General features: G+C 38.5%; 1 protein-coding gene across 1 annotated transcript in view; it reads left to right on the top strand.

Moving 5' to 3' along the window:
• The first annotated feature begins 652 nt into the window (after positions 1–652).
• LOC135474772 (ran-binding protein 9-like) overlaps positions 653–19751 on the top strand; it is a 31119-nt gene continuing 12020 nt past the window's right edge. The window contains exons 1-6 of the mRNA XM_064754364.1: positions 653–836; positions 2604–2715; positions 17427–17479; positions 17935–18102; positions 18429–18451; positions 19034–19135. Coding sequence (XP_064610434.1) covers positions 671–836; positions 2604–2715; positions 17427–17479; positions 17935–18102; positions 18429–18451; positions 19034–19135 — 624 coding nt within the window. The 5' untranslated portion in view covers positions 653–670. The remainder of the gene's footprint in view (positions 837–2603; positions 2716–17426; positions 17480–17934; positions 18103–18428; positions 18452–19033; positions 19136–19751) is intronic.

Genomic DNA, 19751 nt, shown 5'->3' with positions numbered 1-19751 from the left:
CATTGATCGCTGCATTGAAAAACCTTACGTTTGGATACTACTGTTGTATTAACAAGTTTGATCAGTTTATTGTTGATTCCAAACGAATTGCATGTTCCACTTCATTTCATTATTAAGATAATTCATAAAATTTGCAAGATATTACAAAAGATAGCCTTGCATGTGATTTGGAAGATTCTTTCAACATTTAAAATCACCAAATAACAGAAAAAAACCAATGATTTATTAAGGAAAATGAAATTTCCACAAGGCAAGTAGTCCAACAACAGATAAATCTGAATTCATAAGTTACATTACTATTACAATATTGATAGCATTTACAAAAATGTGCCTAATTCGCTTTTCTCACACAAAGTTGTTTACAATGAAGAGTGTAACCATGGCGTGAGTGAAGAAATTGTTATCTCTCAGCAACAAAAGTTGCGAGCCAATGAAGGTTGGCAGGTTGCTATCTGCGTCTGATGTTGTAATTCACTAAAGCCCTCATGATGGGACTGTTATTAGTGCAAAGGTTTACCCTTTAATATGAAATGAAGTGTAAAAAGGATTTTGATTGGCGAATGAAAAGGCTAGTGTCCAATGAAAACATCTAATGCATGTAGATGAAGGTGAGAGGTGCCCTTACATCCGGGTATTGTGTGTGAAGATGGCGACGACTAGTGCAGTCGGGATGATGGATTTATCTAATCTTAGTTCACAGTCATCTGTGGATCGTTTGAAAGTACTATATCCCTCTGTGAACGAGGATGAAACCCCCTTACCCCGATCATGGAGCCCAAAAGACAAGTACAACTTCATTGGACTGTCACAGAACAATTTACGTGTTCATTACAAAGGTATACTTCGCTCTGTTTACAAAGTACTCTAGTCGTATCTCAAAAAGCTAACACAAAAGAAAATTGCATTTTTGGGGTGTAATTTCTTTTTCTGAATGGAATCGAGAAGTGCACTTTTCCCAAATCATTTCTGTGCCTTGCAAAGTGTATTGCCTGTATTGCTGTAGAATAATGACCTCTGTCGTAGAGCAGCGAATGACGTATGGCTGGCGACTGTGTTGACTTGCCTGTCATTGTCCGATATATCGCCCTCTCACAGAGGTTGGGATTTCAGTAGTTGGACATTGTGGCAGGTTAAAATCGGTGAAGCAGTGTTGAAGTTCATTTGGAGAACAATGTTTCGAAATCATTCATAATTTGTTATAAATTATTGCTGTCAGAAAGCATTGCTTCATTGACAGCTGTAAACATATTAATTCATTGGGTCAAAGTAGTTTATTACAATACAGAAATTTTAAAAAACCATCTCCCATTTTATATTTCAATGATTTCAGCCATGATAGTTAACATATTTAAGTGCCAGTAACACTCAGTTACATACAGCTGTTAAACCAAAACTGCAGTGAATCATTACCCCGTGACACGGAACTCATTGAGAGTTTAACTATTGCAAACACTTTGTGGTTTCATGTGTTTTTGTTATACAGCTATTTATAATCTTGGAATATTACCTTGTCTTTATGTAGTTGAACATTAAGGGATCACCAAGAGTGAAATAACATGTCTACTTGTAACATGGTGGAACCTACACGATAACAGTTGTGACCAAATCTAGGGCAGAATGTTGCAAAGTTCTGTATGCGATTGAATATTCAGAGTGACCCTTCTTGGTGATACTTAAGGTTGTTCAGAAATGTAAATACATATATGTATGAAAACGTCAATGCCTGTCCATTGCAGTTTTTCTTTTGGCACTTAAATGTAGTATTTGGTACTTAGTAGACAAGGATATCACAAATTTAGTACTTGTAAAGTACTGTAGATTGGGTGGAGCTGGCTGAGATTTTGGACAATCTGTCAAATTTGTTTTTTTTTCCAACATTGATAAATTCAGTTCCTCAGACCATAATGATGACTGCAGTCATAGAAGTGAAATATTAGGCATTTAGCATTAGGTTAATTTACAAAAAATATTAGAGAGGCTAAGATAATCGTGAACGACCTACGAGTGATGTCATCACTATCTGTGTATGACATCGCGCTTAGCATATCTAGGTGCCCCTGTCTGCTCCCTTTTTTTTTTCACAAGCTGAGCAAGACTTACTATCTTTTCCAAGCCGATATTTGGGCGTTTTATGTGTTTGGATGTAAAATTAAAAAAAAAAAAACTCCTCATGAAACATTAGTGTATCATAAGTATCATATCTTTATGTGACAGCCGTTTTTACACACTATGTACCCATGTCGCATACTAGTAATTTTAGCCTGAAATGTGTGTGCAATGGAATGGCTCTTTAAGTAGTTTTCATGTAAACTTGTGTGCTGTAAACATGTAAAAAGGGCACAACTTAACTGTATGTCATTGTTCATTTATATCACCAGTAACTTCATGAAAATATAGCATTGGTGTTACGTAATAGGAGGGCTCAATTTGTGTAATTAGAGTAGCTTAACAGTTTTACATTGCAACGACATAAGTTCGCCTGACTCACGTGCACAAGTTATACTTGTATCTCGTTGATTGGTAGCTTAACCTCTGTTAATGGTAGGCCAGCTGTTAACTTTTAGATTTCTTCTTTAGATAACATGTTTTTCCTTTGTTTTTAGGCGTGGGCAAAACACACAAAGACGCAGCTAGTGTTCGAGCTTCACATCCCATACCAGCAGCTTGTGGCATTTATTACTTTGAGGTCAAAATCATCAGTAAAGGAAGAGATGGGTGAGTTTGCACCTCAGTGATTCACAGGAAACAAACGTTTTTCTGCAGTTATGTACATCTTGCACATCACCAGCTTCAGGTGTAAGCTGATGGGGGCGAGCAATATAAACCTGTGTGAGACAGGTCCCTATATTTCTAAATGGTGGATTTTAGTGAAAATTAATCTTTCAAGGATGCTTTTTGTCGCAAAATTTAGAGGGACGAGACTCTTTAGAAGGGATACATGTCTGGGATTTTATGCTTTCGTTTTGACCATATTAATTGCTATTATCTTTAAGCTTTACAATGTACAATAATGATTATAAACATTAGGAGATCTGAGATGGGAAGACTGCAGCCAGACTGACTACCTCAGTGGCCACTAGCAGAGGATTAGTGGTCAGTCTGAGAACTTTTGAAGTCCAGCATAATGTCAAAACACACAGACTGGAATGTGCAAGGTGTTCATTCACCTGTGCAAGGTGTTCATTCACCTGCTATCCCCAGTGTGTTCAGTGACCTTTCGGTGAAGTGAGATGAAGTAAAGAACTAGGGGTCATTGACGTCCATAGCGACCAATCCATATGAAACTCGTTATCATCAGGTACAGTCAGTGTCGGCAAACAGGGTGGACAAGCTACGAAAAATGTATTATGGCTTTCTTTCAAAAGAGTGTTTGTTCTGCGGAGTTAAGTTCGCCGAAGTAAAGCAAGCGGCCGACAGGAGTGCGACAACAGTAAAATGGTACGATTTGCTTTTCAGTCAGATGTTGATATTGCTGCCTTGCTGTTGCTTTGCTGTGGCTTCACAACTCGTGGTTTTCTGTATGTTAGCCCCAGCTTCATCTCAGTCCGTGACTGCTGCCCTTTCAAGCAACACGTCTGTGATTGGCTGAAAGAGACACACCCCTGGAACGTGCCAGGGGAAAGGAAGTGTTTCAGATCGTTGTCAGCGGAGCAATATACATACAATCTGATTTTATGGGCTTGGCTTTTCAAGGCTATTATTGTATACATGTATGTATGGCACTCGAGTTTGAGTTCAAATCTTTATTGTTTTTGCAACTCCCAGAGTTGGTGGAACCTTGTTGACAATAAGTGGTAGGCCTTCAAGACCACTTCTCTTTTAACAATACTGTACATGCGGTGGGGAATTTCATCAGTACATTTTAACTTGTCAAATGCCAGTGGTCTTAACTGATTTACCCCAGGCGCTCCAGTGTTCTCCATTCATAAGACTGCGTGATCAGTGTAACAAATGAATGTACTGCTGCCATAGCACGAGATTGAATAGGTTTTCTGTTTGTCTCCTGCTGTCTTTAGTAGTCATAGTTTTGTTAGATTAGAATTTTAGTCCTTCATTCTTATTTCGTCATACATTACCACTACTGAAATACTGTAATATGTCTTGAGAACTGCTATCATGCATTCTGTCAAATTAAACTTTAATGCTAAATTTTCCTGGAATTTAATATTTCCTCTTCAGGATTATGTTTTCCATTTTTTTTTTTAGATATTAATAAAATTTACCAAGAACACTATTATATTAGTTGTCACTGAGACTTGGATCATTATGAGTCTCTTACTTTGTGCTTGCCACAATATGGCCGCAATATTGCTGAAGTCCTAAAGTGGCACTACACCATAGTCATTCAATCTTTCTTTGTGCACCCTTGATATTTGATTTATTATATATAGACACAGTGGTTGTGAATGTAAAGACTGCTGTCCGCTAACTTGGGATCAACCTACATGTAAGCATCATGGTCCAGCTGCAGAGAAACTTTTTTGTGAGAAAAACTTGATGAAACTTTGTGATCAGATACAATTTGCAAGTTTGTCAACCATTATTTGAGGTTCTGTGATCGCTGGTGGAGAAAGATAAAAACCTGCACAACTCAAAACAAAACTGCTGAACCCATATACATTTGTACTTCAACTAAAACCATCTACCAATACACCTACTAGTACATGTATCTCTTGCTACCACTTAAGGCTCCATTTGTACCTACACTTATGTCCCAGTATAAAACCCAATTAGATGCTCCCAGTTAGATGCCCCCAGCTGTTTCATGATTCCTCAAGTTGCCATCATGCCACTGGTTCAAGATCACTTAAGGCATATCCATATATACATCATCTTGTAAGAAACAGGAACATTTAAGTATAGCTGTAAAATATTTTTTGAGGTCTAGGTGTATTTTTAGATATGCACTTTTGGGTGTGATATAATATGGAGGTGAGAACTCTTTTGAGGTGTAAATTTACAGCTCATTCTCTTAATTAATTAATGATGGAATACTCACATGGCATAGGAATGTCTATAAAGCCAGGAATGAGTGTGAAAAATTGATGCAGCTATGTTACATACATATACTTGCTCCCTTGTTTCCTGGAGTTATAAGTGAAGTGAATTATCTCGAAAAATTTGTACATTTCTATGGTGTTTATTTGAGTGGGTGTGGTCAGGCCTTTAAAAATGTTACTTGTTGCTAACTTGCTTGGCAGACAGCACTGAGAGGTTAGAGCAAGGAAACAGGGCTGATTGTCCCGGCATCAGTATAATGTAACTGGATGGGGTGTCATATGTAGTGTCTTCTGCATGATACTTAAGTGTCAGCAGCACTTTGGAAGCATGGACTCGCCCTGTCACAAGAAGACACAGTATATGTACACACACCACATGACTCGTTGGTCAATTAACCTGGTAGTTGTACATCCCAAGTCAAGATGGCCATGTCTTTAGTTGATATCTTCACTTTTGTTAGCAGTATTTCTTCAATTTTCAATCTTCTGGAACATAGCTCAGTTGAGCTGTTTCTTGTTTGAAGTGTAGAATGAGTATTCGACCAATTTGATTTATCCACAGCATTAGAGCAGACTTTTAGAACCATTTGTATTATAGGATTACCATTAGTACATGTATAATTATATTTATCATTCAGTGAACCATGCCCAGGGATTTGTCAGTGATGTGTGAGGTTTTAGGGTATTGGCAAAACTTTTCGTTATGTTACTATGATATTGGGTTACATAATTCTTTCTAGACCTGAAAACATGCCAGAGAGCTTGCAGATCTACCTTCATGGGTCTGTGAGTAGGTCTAAAGTAAGATCAGGGTTTGGGTTTCCACTTTGGACCATGCCCTAGCCAGGTAGTGGAGTGTTGCAGACTGCAACTACATGCTGATGTGATAACCGCACCATATGTGCAGTCAGCTAGAGTTACAGCTGCAACCTGTTCTTCCTTATCATACCTACAGCTGTAACCAATGCATGCTTTTCTCACAAATGTGTGTCACTATGGGCTAGTCCATTTTATTGTTATAGGGGTAAAAGTGAAGAAGAATATTTGCAAGGTTGCAGTGTATATTTAGTTCTATTTCTGTTGTAGGATGTATAAACTGTGAAGCTGCTTAGTTCCCTGTTCATTTGTTTTTAGTAGGTGATATATCTGTTCATCATTTTTTCATCTGGTGAATTTGTTTCCAATTAAAATTTTACTCATGGAAGGGGAATGTACAAGGCAGCCAAGGTGATATTAAATTTTTGAGATAGGTTATTCTTATATGTTAATAAATACCCTGACCTTAAGTAAATGTCATCTGCCTGATGGGTTGTCTTAGAAGAGGATCAGTTAGCCCATGACTGGTGCATCCATGAGTTCAAGTCCAGCTCTAGTCTGTGGCTTTTATCAAGTTTATTTTTAGGTCAAGTTCAACGGGTTTCAGTAATGTTATGTCATCTACGTTTATTGAGATTTCAAGACATTTTATTGTTTGTTTAAGACTTTTAAATACTTTTTTCGTTGTAAATTTTATGAAGCTACAGTATATTTTTCCGTTTTAAAATGTGGTACTATCAAAGCTCATGCATGAGCCATCTGATATTAACTGTTTTGGACGAAAATACCATACAGCAACATTAACAAATAATGTAGGATTGTGAAGGCATCTGTACAAAAAAGATACCTGATGTTATTTGTCAGCTTTAACTGCCTGGTCATGTTTATATCAAACATTTGATGTCTAAAAATAAACATACAGTGACAGTGGTGGCTGATGGTGTATAACTCGCTGTACAGCATTTTGTTTTTATTGTGCCCACATACATTTATTATTACTTACTCCGTTTACTTCAATACACTGGATACTCATTAAGCCAAGAATCATTTTGGGACATTTGTAATAAAGATGTGAATACTCAGTGTGAAAGCTTTTAGTAATCAGAGCCTTAAGAAGGTGTTTGTTCTCCAGGTCAATCCAGGCAATCCAGAACAGTTTTATCTTATACCTAACATAACCATAATCAGATAGAATAGGGTAGGTCCATGCCATGGATTATTCTAAGTTATTACAAAGATCAATCTAATCTATTTACGTGTGCCCCTTCCAATGAAAAAGTGTTCTTGAAGTTGTGTTCCAAAAAGTTAAAGTGTAACTGTTGAAGACGTTAATTGTCATTGTTATTGTCGGCTGTGTTGTTTTGGCTCTGTTCTATATTAGTGTAAGCTTATCTACATGTACACAAATGGACCTACACCTACATGTATGTTCTGTTACCACTTAGTGCCTCATTGTAACTACCTACATGTATGTTCCATGATCATGAAGTGCCTTATCTGCACCTGCAGCTACACCCACGTGCCAATACCACTAAGTGCTCTGTCTGTACCTACACCTGTTCCATTACCAGTCAGTATCCAGTCATAACTACACCTACACCTGTGTTTGGGGACCTTTGTGGGCGAGTTGGTTAGCATGCCTGTGTGGAGCAATTACCCAGGAGCCTCTCATCAATGCGGTCACTGTGAGTTCAGGTTCAGCCCATGCCAGCTTCCTCTCCTGCCATACACGGGAAGGTCCTCCAGCAACCTGCTGATGGTTGTGAGTTTTCTTGGGCTCTGCTCAGTTTCCTCCCATCATAATGCATAACAACGCCGATCAAATAAATAAATACACTTATTTTCAGTTACCACAAGGTGCTCCTTCTGCACCCGCACCTATGTTCCTTTGCCGTTAGGTGCTCCATCTTGCAACCACACTTATGTTCCATTTCAACAAAGTCCTCCATCTGCACCTAATACACCTTTCTTCCATGACCACTATAAAATACCCTGGGCATTATTATAACTGTGCCTACCACTTAAGCCTGATCAGAACTGCACTTACATGTATGTTCCATTGCTGCTTTAAAATGTCATATCATGTATGTATCTGAACCTTTGTTCCATTGTAATGTTTCCTGTGGAACTTTGTACAATGTAGCCCATCACACTGGACCCCTGAATACCACACAGGTTACTGTGTAGATGTACGTGTAATCTTGTTTAACAGTGTAGGCGTGTTAAGAGCGGAAGGCAGTGGGTTTGTTTCACCATCACATCTGTATATGTAATTATACCTGCGCACAAATAACCGCTTCTATGTCTACTACAGACACATCTGTGTTGCGTTCTTGTCTGTGTTTAGTGCTGAATGGAATTTCAACCTTTTGGCATCATTGCTACAGCGTACAAGGAATAACCCAGATCTTTGGCACACTGGAGCTTGGCCTACAGATTCATACACCTTAATACATGTATATTCCGGGTGCATTTTCACCCAGCCTTACATATTTGCAAATGTACTCACAGGTATGAATGTTAAAGGTACATTTAACCATTTGTGAACATGTAGGAGACAAATACCTAGTACATATATGCACTAGTTAAAAAGTATGTCAGGATAATTCAACCCAAAATTTTAAATGCTTTAAGTCGTCTGTTAGTTTCACAGACAGAGATGATAATCACTTTGGAAGGTTGTACTTTTTTCCAGCAGAAATGTTGACATGAGCCTGTTAAATTGCATGTGCCTATATGGTTAATAGTTATGATACACATTAAGAGCGATGAAGGAATGGTGAAGTGTTTAGTGGTTTAATGTGCTGGAGGAACAATATCTGATGTCAAAACAAAGACTTAGGCCAAGTAATATCTTTGTCAAGAAAAATGTATAGATTGATGGAAAAAAAATTGTGTCCAGCAACATCTGATGTACATTTACAATAAGTGACCTAAAATTGGAAGTCGCGCATTTTGCCTGATCCTGGGTGCTCTTTTGCACTTAGAAAGGTGTTTTAAGGTGGGTGGGGAAGGTGGGATATCCTACTGAAAAAAGTGTAAGCACCAAAAGGGATATTTTATAACTTGTAGTTGCCTGTAAAATTGCATTCATTGGAGCCGGGAAATACACTGTGTAAAACATGCTTGTGCACTTATCTGATGTACATGTACCCTTGAACTTGTCTGGACCGGTATTTTTTCTTTAATCTCAGAAAGCCAGTGATTATCAGTTGAGTGAAGTGATGTTTAGGGCAGAGGTCACATCTGTTTGATATCCCTTGAATAGATTCATTCCTCTTATTTGTTTGTAGGTATATTGAGGTGTAAGTGTTCATAATTTGTTGTTTTCATTGAGAAAGAAAGCATTAAATCGAAGTAAGCAACAGAAGAAAACCCATCACCCTTAGGTTCAACACTGAATGAAACCATTGTCATCTTCAGTCATGTAAATGTAATGTGTGCCTGTGCTCAAAAATGAAAATCCGGCAATAAATTTCAGTTTTATCTGTTTGAAGTCATTGAATATCAATATTATGTGATCCATAGAGCTCACCTTACAGTCTAAACTTTTGACTACATTTTCAGTGAAAGGAAAAAAAGATCTTCTTAGAAGCAGTTTTTAATGGTCAGTCTGAGATGTAAATATCAGTATTTTGTCAATTCAAGATGAAGTCAAGTTATCAAGATGTACAGTTCTTCAGCCATTCAGATGTCTAGTTGTGAACTGGATCAGATAGGGGAGATTCAGGAAAGTGTAGGTCTGAACCTGGTGTTGAGTGTACTGTGGTTACGTGAGGTGTCATGTCTAATAGGTCTGAACCTGGTGTTGAGTGTACTGTGGTTAGGTGAGGTGTCATGTCTTATAGGTCTGAACCTGGTGTTGAGTGTACTGTGGTTAGGTGAGGTGTCATGTCTGATAGGTCTGAACCTGGTGTTGAGTGTACTGTGTTTAGGTGAGGTGTCATGTCTGATAGGTCTGAACCTGATGTTGAGTGTACTGTGGTTAGGTGAGGCGTCAACCTGGTGTTGAGTGTACTGTGTTTAGGTGAGGTGTCATGTCTGATAGGTCTGAACCTGGTGTTGAGTGTACTGTGGTTAGGTGAGGTGTCATGTCTTATAGGTCTGAACCTGTTGTTGAGTGTACTGTGTTTAGGTGAGGTGTCATGTCTGATAGGTCTGAACCTGGTGTTGAGTGTACTGTGGTTAGGTGAGGTGTCATGTCTGATAGGTCTGAACCTGGTGTTGAGTGTACTGTGGTTAGGTGAGGTGTCATGTCTGATAGGTCTGAACCTGGTGTTGAGTGTACTGTGGTTAGGTGAGGTGTCATGTCTAATATGTATGAACCTGTTGTTAAGTGTACTGTGGTTAGGTGAGGTGTCATGTCTGATAGTCTTTGCATCATACATCTATTATGAAGGCATCACAACAAATGTAAACAACAAGTGCTGTGACATTTGTCTTGTGCTTAGGCCTCTCATTATAAAGTCACTAGCCCATGCCAAAAGACAGAATGTCAAGCATTTGATGAGCTGACAGACAGACAGACAGACAGACATATGGAGCTGGTTTTCATAGAAAAACCTGTGGATGTATTGGGATTTTATGTGAAACACAGTATTTTGTTTTACAAACTTCTGCCCAAAATGGCTCATTGAAACCAGCCCCTAGTCTACCCCTTGACAGCTGTATGATTATTAGACTAGTCCAAGTACATTTAGTCTTGACAAGTTGTGTTAGGTGTGATAGGGATGGCCTGTACGTGTAGATAATGTCAGTTATACCATCTGTCACCAGGACCTGGTTTCACTAGGAACTCATCATGGTGTTACATGAATATGTACACTGCACAGGCAGGATAACAACAGAATAGCTACAGAAATTACATGCATGTAATGCTACAAGCTCTGTGTGAAACCATGCCTATGCTGATCTAGATCATAGATATGTTATGTGCAAAGCACAGCTGGAAAAAGGGCTGAATATCCTTGAAACTAAGGAAAAAACAAAAGGCCTTTGAAATCCTTGGAAAATGAGCTTTCACTTCGAAAGTCATTGAAGAAAGGCAAGACACGTTACCAAGATGCAAAAAATCTAACTTAGTTGAGCTTATAAGAAATTACATGTACCTAAGGTTGCTCAGTAGTAAATCATTAATATGCAGTGAAGTACATCCCTGAAACTGCTCTGTTTGTCATTCACATTCACGTATATGTCATCCTACCATCCAAACAAACCTCAAAACACCTTTCTAAGATCAAGAACTATCAGCATCTAGCAAAATAGGCATGGGGAAAAATAGTCATGGGCATGGGGAAAAATAGTCATTCGCCAAAAAAAAAATAGTCATAAGTCATGGAGTAAATGACATTTTAGGTCATTCACCACTTCTAGATAGTACAGGCAATTGTTTTTTTTACAAAATAGGCATGAAAATATAAAGAAAGTGCCAGAATATTATGTGAAAGCTTTTTTTTTGTGATAATTTATATCTGCTGTTAAAAAGTAAATGGCTCCAAACTTGGACTGCAGCCAAAATTCAAATCCCAAGAATCTAAGCTATGCTGGTCTGTGTAGTTTAGAGTCGTAATTTTGAGTACTGTACAGATACATAAGTATTAAATTTAACATAAATTGCCAAGATACATATATGAGTACTGTGTTAGTCACCTTAGTCATGTGTGGTGAGGGTGGCCTTTTACCATGTGGATGTACTTATGCTGTTGTCACGCTGTTAGGTGTTTGATGGCCTCAGTGCCCTATTCATAGACATATCATTAAAAAAAAAGATAAAAGAAGAGAACGGGGAAGAGGAAAGGCCTTCAAATATTGACATGTTTATGTAGTTTTTCTGACAGTCAAATGAATGATACGAATGTAGTTTATTAGTTTCTTTTTATATGTCTAAGTATAATTGTCAGTTTCCCTAATTGGGTTGAGTGAAAGCTTGAGGCCCATTTGTATGAACATTTTGAATTTTTGGGGGCACTAATAGTGAATCTTATGGTGCTATCATTGGAGTTAGTGAAGTACATATGAACTACACGTGTGTAAGGTGTACTTCCATAACTTTTGAGCATTGAGTGAGTGAGTGAGTGAGTGAGTGCTGGGGGTTTAACGTCGTACTTAACAATTTTTCAGTCATGTGATGATGAAGGAATCCTTAGAGTGCATGTAATGTGCCTCCTTGTTGCAGGACGGATTTCCATCGCTCTTTTATCTAGTTCTGCTTCACTGAGACGCCTTACCGAAGGCAATCAGCTGCCCTGCCCGAGCCATTACACTGTTACGGGTCAACAAGTTGTTGCACTGTCCCTTTCATGCTGAACGCTAAGCAAGGAAGTTACGACTTAAAGTCTTAGGTGTGACTCAACCCAGGATTGACCCTTGATCTACGGTTCCCGAAGCAGATGCTCTACCAACTGTGCTATCGGGCCCGGTCTTTTGAGCAGTGTGTATGTTCTTTGCACCTGAAAAGTCTATGACTAAGACAGCCCATGACAAATTCCTGTCTGTCATGTTAGCTGAGGGTTATTTTGGTTGCTCGGTCATGCCCTGTGTATGGCATGGCAGCCAGAAGTACACGCATGGCTCTCTTGCTTGTAGTTATGGCCATTCTTTCCTGCACAAAAGTAGTCAACATGACATATATATTCAACTCAGATACATCATGTCGTGCATAAAACTAGCATGTATTTTGTGTACTAAGCCTGTATTATCGTTGAGAATTTTGATCTTTATTTACATGTATTTGCAGCACATTGGCTTTCTGTGAAGTAAAAATAAAAGGTGCCTCAGATCAAAGGCAATGTATTAGAGGCAACAGTGTGCAGAAATACTTCTAAATTATATAATATTTTACATTTCTTTTTGGACCGGCCCGGATAGCACAGTTAGTAGAGCGCCCGCTTCGGGACCGGTAGATCCAGGATCAATCCTTGATTGAGTCACACCTAAGACTTTAAAAGAGGAAGTTGTAACTTCCTCGCTTGGCGTTCAGCATGAAGGGGATAGTGCAATGACTGGTTGACCCTTATCAGTATAATGGCTCGGGCGGGGCGGCTTACTTGCCTTCGGTAAGTCGTCTCAGTGAAGCAGCACTAAATAAAAGAGCGGTGGAAATCCGTCCTGCAACAAGGAGGCACATTACACGTACATGCACCCTAATGATTCCTTCGTCGTCATATGACTGAAAAATTGTTGAGTACGACGTTAAACCCCAAGCACTCACTCACTCGCACTCACATTTCTTTTTGTAACCAAGGAGGATTTTTTTGAATGGCACTGACTTTGTGTCTGATTACATACAATTTATTACTTTCTGATCATGTCTTAATGTTCAGTTGTATGCCTTCATATACTTACAATTCCATTAAAACCGTGTTGTTGTGGCTTAATCATCTATGAAGGAATACATACAAGTATTGCTTTGTCAGTATAGAGTTAAATAATTAGCCTGTTTTGTTTATTTTGGGAAGACGTTCATTTCTAGGGTCTTCATTGTGTATGTATACACCTTTATAATGATACAGTAGTACCCTAGGCAGTGTTATAATAAAATCACTCTGAGTGTAGCCTCAGGCTAAACCTCTCCAATGCCATTGCTTTGTTTCAGCTAAGACAACTCCTATGCATATACATATCTTCTTATACATTTAACCGGGATAGAAAGAGAATTATGGCAGTTTTTCAGCGTGGTCTAAATTATCAGCCCTCATCAGCTGGAAAAGTGTGCTAATAGAGTTCAGTTTTCTGTGGTTTTACATGTATACATGCACATGGGGGTCTGTCATTGGGCCACAGACAGCCTCTTCCTATTCAGGTACAAGTGACGTGATCATTTCCGTATAATATTGGGTAAATAAGTACTACTAACTAGCCTTGAGTTGCAAGTTTGGTGCAGCTCTGTGTCAATAATATTACCTTGTAGCAGAACCTTTGGCTGAATGCTGGAGTAATTCTATTGCTTTCAGAAAAAAAAAAAAAAGTGATCAGAACAATGGTAAATAGACTGGCAGTGACGTGTCCAAAAGCCTCTGCCCTCATGCTGAGCATCGTGCAAGGAGGTACCAGAATAAAATGTAAGAAATCTGCCTCATTGACTTTAAAACCTGATGACCTGATTCAGGATTGACAGGCTCACTTAACTTTATAGGAAAATGACACACTATAAAGCATTTAACCATCATATTCAGTGCAGTGAAAATGTCTGAAAACTTTCATCAGTCTCTTGAGCCAGTCAGTATGTAATGAAGCAAAGATGCATGGCTATGTCATAGTTTTATAAATAGAGCTTTTCTCTGAAAGAACATACTGTTACATAGTTAAATAGTTAGGACAAACACATGGAACAGAAGATAGCGTGCTGTCAAAAGAAAAAAGAAAGTGCCTGTAGGGAAAAAAAGAAATCCAACATAAAAACGTGACGAGGACTTCCTGAAGCCTGATCCTAGCCATTGCGTTAACCGTGACAAATTGCTGGTTAGTCGAGCTTAGGGAAGGGGTCAGGCTTTCACCAAGTAGCCCCCATTAATAGATCTACACATACTATGTTTTATGACAGTTGATTGAAGTGAGAGAATTACATATATACATGCATCTACATGTAAGTACGTGTTCCCAGTGCAGTGATCCATATAAATTTGATGTTTATATACTGGTATATGTGCATGTATTGTACATAACTCTGTTGTTGTTGTTACAAGAATAACATAAAAATATTTGTACATGTAAGTAATAATTTATGATATTTTGGTTATGCAAAATTTATAGGCTTCACATATTGCATGAGTGTATGTGTTTCCCCCAATTCAGATTTTCATAAAAAAATCGCAGCTATTCTCTGCTTATGGTAGTCATTAATGGTAAGAATGAAAATAGTCCCTGTGTAATAGTATAGTCCTTCTTGACAGTTTTGTTAGGTAAGATATTTAGATGATGTAAGACATGCATGTATAACAGGTACAGGTAGTGGGCTTGTCTTACGATGACCACAACATGTCCCCTTCAAGTCCCACTGTCAAAACATGTGAATCAGATTGTGTATTTGTACACCGGCATCCTTTTGCAACCTAGTGTACAGGACTCTGAATCAGGAGCCTACCCCATTGCAGTTGTTCTCATTGAGTTTCAAGATGTGAGCCCCTTAATCAGATTGGGGGGCGGGGGGAAGAATAATACTTTGACCTTCATGTTGTATAAGCCACATTAGCGTTTTATTTTCAGGATGCACTCTTGTACACTTACCACAACGGAGCAGGAGTGGTCAGATTAGCATTGGCCTTGGAAGTTTCTACAGCTTAATTAATAATAAAACGGCAACATTTTAAAGTATTTTCAGTTTCTTGAATTTTTGTGCCATTAGTTACTGCAGTTTGAAATACCATTAACAATGTAGAATTTCAATAAGATGGATATTTATTATAGTACACATGCCACAACAAGGTTAAGTTATATACCCTGGAGTGAAATTAGCACACAGATCCCAAATGCCACGAGGTCTCATATTTCGCCTAAAAAATAAAAAAAAAAAGGACGGCCTTTCATAATGCAAAGGTGACTTACGGCATTAACATAAATCCTTGTATGTAAACTACATTATAGAGATTGATAAACGATGTCATGGGGTTAGGTAAAAGATAAGATTTACAGGTACGAGCATAGTGGTGGTATTTCCCCACATGCACAGCGATCTATGGGCTGTTATATAGATGCTTGCATTCTGGTCAGACTGGACTTCATCTTTAGAGGAGTGAGCATTTTAAATAAGAGCGGTATGTGCATGTAAGGCTTGGGGGTATAAAGAGCCTGACTGTCCAGCCCAGGGCTAGGGTGGCTTACTCAGCTGACTGGTGGTGATCAGCTGGTGGCCCCAGGGGGACAGAGGTTATGTCCACAATGACTCTGCTCTTTGCTGTCATACCAGCAGACACTCAGCACTGTGTTGACACAGATTGTGTTTACATTCTCTGCTCACATGCCCAGGTATTACCCCATAAACACATGACTGTGGAGTCTTCTGGTAGTTAGAGTATATGTCTTCAGCTAATGTACATTTTTCATGTACACTTGCATGACTGCAATGGGGTCAGTGTGTTCACCCGTATATACACCACACACCATTATGTGTATATACACCACACACCATTATGCGTGTGTGTATGTATTCACACACCCATGGCTAAATTTACCCCTGACTTCATGTATAATGCCTGCTGAACAGCTGTTTCATGGTGGAGGAGCTTCTCATGCAGCCCTTCACCCCCCTTCAGTTCAGAATGGACAAGTCTTGTCAGCAGATTACTTACCTGTTGTTGCCACAACTGGGATTTTTGGCATATCCATCTAGATCTGGATATAGGTTTATGGGCCAGATTGTTGCTTCCCTCTGTTTATCAGTGTTTTATATCTGGATTAATTCAGCTCTGAGTGGGGGGGGGGGGGGGTGGGGTTAAATCAGATGCACATGTTTTAGCCATCATTTATGTAACTTGATTAAAAAAAAAAGGAAATCATGATTGGTAATTTTTAAAAATGTATACATACAAAGCAATGGCATACTGTGCTTTGAAGAGAAATTTCTTAGCGAGTTGTCTGTATTTGTGACCTCCAGTACGGTACATTACTGGTTCACTGACTTTGTTCCAGGTAGTGTTACTGACACCTGCAATTAAACCAACAGTACCAGACATGGCTGGTGATCTTTTTGTTGGTATAGTTAATCTGAATCCACATGTGCTTTAATCACCTGAGGGCACCAAATTATCCACTGTAACATGAGCTGTCATTACTCTGTACATTGTGAATGATATAGTATCAAAAAGACCATGGTCCAGTCCATGTAGAAATAAGCCAACTGCGAAGATCTGCACACATTGCACAATGGGAATCAGTGACATCAGTTTGTGTGTTCAGATGTTTGTCCTTGTTACCATTTATTGTAGTGACAAGACTAGCTTTTCATGTACGTACAGTATCCTCATGAATAATTCATAGCATAAAGACTCCGGATTCTGTATAACGTGGAGGTAGTTAGACCCGATGACTGCATCTGGTAAAGCTGTAACGGTGAGCACGAGCTGTGACACATATGCAAAGGGAGAGAACTTTAGCAATTCTAGCAGCCTGTGCCACATATGCAAAGGGAGAGAACTTTAGCAATTCTAGCAGTCTATGTCAGAAAATGTAATGTCCCTTGTATATCTTTTTTTTTTCCCCAAAAATTTCTTTCCTACTCTGTTTACTGATACTCACCAAAGGAACAGTTTCACTTATACAAGAGTTCTGTTATGCCGTTAAAAATTTCAAACATCAAGGAAACTATGAATTTCAGATTGTGCGTATCAAAAATCTTTGTGTAGTGTGTTAAATTGAAATAGAAGCATTTATTTGAAGTGGGTAACTGTCAGATTGAGGATGCATAATGTGGTTTGTATCCAGAATTTTTGTTCAGTCAGAAAAAAAAAATTATCAATATGAAATAGACAAGGCTTGGTTGCCATTGACAGCATTAATGTTACAATAATTTCAACGCTGAAGAATTGTAGAATTTGTAGATTCTGAAAAGGAAAATCAGCGTCAGGATCAAAAACAATGAGAACTGAATTCCAAAATGTTGTTTGTCTGTTACAGATACATGGGAATCGGGCTGTCAGCTCAGGGAGCCAATATGAACAGATTGCCAGGTGAGAAATCGGCATACAGTGTTCATACAACAGGTGCGGTTGTTGTGAGTTCAAGTCCAGCTCATGCTGGCTTCCTCTCCGGCCGTACGTGTGAAGGTCTGTGGATGGTCATGGGTTTCTTCCCACCATAGTGCTGGACGCTGTCATATAAGTGAAATATTCTTGAGTACGGCGTAAAACGCCAATCAAATAAATAAATAAATATAACAGGAGGTTGCTGTACATTAATTACAAAGCCCTTCTTTACTGTCAATTTTCATACTTCTGTTTCTATTGATCTTGAAAAAACATTTTGAGGTTTGTTTGGAAAGTAGCATGATGGCCTATTTAGAAAAGTGTAAAGTGCAGCACTAAAAATAGTATTTTTACATTAATTTGCCTTGGAAAATATACTAGTAACGAATATTTCAGGGGAAATACAGCGCATTAATTATAAATTACCCTGTGTTTTTCAGGCTGGGACAAACACACCTATGGTTACCATGGCGATGATGGCCACTCATTCTGCTCCTCGGGCACTGGACAGGCGTATGGGCCTACCTTCACCACAGGGGACGTGGTGGGGTGCTGTGTCAATCTCATAGACAACACATGCTTCTACACCAAAAACGGTGTCAACCTGGGTTTGTAGTTCATTATATAATTCATCAAATTTGATTTTGTCTCCAAACAAAAAGAAAACCCACCAGCATCAGGCATATGTCAGATAATAAAAACATTAAACACTGCACAGGAAAATGTTCCACTTCGTTTTTTTCAGCATTTTTTTTAACCAGTATATTTAAAACATTGGAATGTATTGCACTGGCCTTTTTCTGACCATATTGTCACCTATTAAATTGTCTGATCTGAGGTGTATTTATTTGTATTATGCCTTATGAAGCCATGTTGAGTTCAGATGTAAAGGCATGAATTGTCTCTAAAATCTCTTCTTCCAAATTGCTTTCAGGCATTGCTTTCACAGACTTACCGGTAAGTACACAAATTCTTATGCCCGTTTCCTCCTATATTATTGATAGCTGGCTCGTATAAGCGAATATTCTCGAGTACAGCGTAAAACACCAACCAAGTTAAGAAATCAAATATTTGTATGAATAGTTACTTAACTTTTCTTGGATGATGGAATGACATTTTTGTACATGTAGTTATGGCTAAGAGGAAACTAGCTTTCATTTGTGTTAGTCAAGTACATTTTGGCTGAATGTTATTATGACATGAAAATAAATTTTGTCCGTCCTGGTGCGGCTCGTACCACGCATTAAGTTTTGTATTATATTATTTCATATGCAAATAGATTTTGTTTCTGTTGGCCTAGCATATCTAGCTCATTTTATTTAGAATGTAACAGCCAACATTAAAGTGGATTTTAGTTGTGTTGGCAAACGCATTTAACTGAGTTGGTTTAAATACTAAGATTTCAACAGTGATGGTTTATATATCTCTTCTGCATTCCTCAAAGTTTGACACCTGCATTCAAATTATGAGATTACGTGTAATTTAACTTGTGGCATGTTTTGTTCTTCCAGGTATTTATCATTGTGTTTGTTATTGCAGACAAATTTATATCCGACTGTGGGTCTGCAGACCCCTGGTGAAGTGGTGGAGGCAAACTTCGGACAAAGCCCGTTCATTTTTGACATAGAGGATTACATGAAGGTAAGCAGGGGATACTGGTTATTAGTACCATACCAACACTTGTGAAGACTATAGGTGTCCATTGTTCATCCCTGGCTGTGGACAATAAACAGTGTATGACACGTGGTCGTTTGCACAGTCTTAACATTCATCCATTACCACTTGTGGGAAAGTTTATCTGTAGCTTGGCAAAATGTTGGTGGGCTATTCTGGCATCCTCCTCCCGTAAAAATTGCCAGCATCACGGAAAAAAAAATGAGTCTGGCATTCTGTAACAAATAAATATATAAATATTGTAAAGTACTTATTTGCTGGAATTTATTTTCACGGTTTTTGTTCAAAAACTGATTTGCGGGAATTAATTTTTGCATATTTAATCCATTAAATTAAAAATGTCTGAGCTGCTAACTCAACCAAGCTGTTATGTGGCCAGAATTACTCAGTCCAGTCAGACAAGTATTGACAAGCAAGGGCTTTAATCCTCTTTTGTTTCTGATGGGTGTTGATAATCCTTATAATCTGGATCGGAGATTAAAACAATGGCTGGTGAATTATCACCACGTGTCATAAGACTTCCACACCTGCGGTTTTAAAACGTATAAATACACTGTTATGAGAGTAATCCATCCATACCTGA

The sequence above is a fragment of the Liolophura sinensis genome, chromosome 9 (genome assembly GCF_032854445.1).
Source record: "Liolophura sinensis isolate JHLJ2023 chromosome 9, CUHK_Ljap_v2, whole genome shotgun sequence".
NCBI classification, from domain to species: domain Eukaryota; kingdom Metazoa; phylum Mollusca; class Polyplacophora; order Chitonida; family Chitonidae; genus Liolophura; species Liolophura sinensis.
The sequence above is the reverse complement of the archived record's forward strand: the minus strand, read 5'-3'. Positions and strand labels throughout refer to the sequence as shown.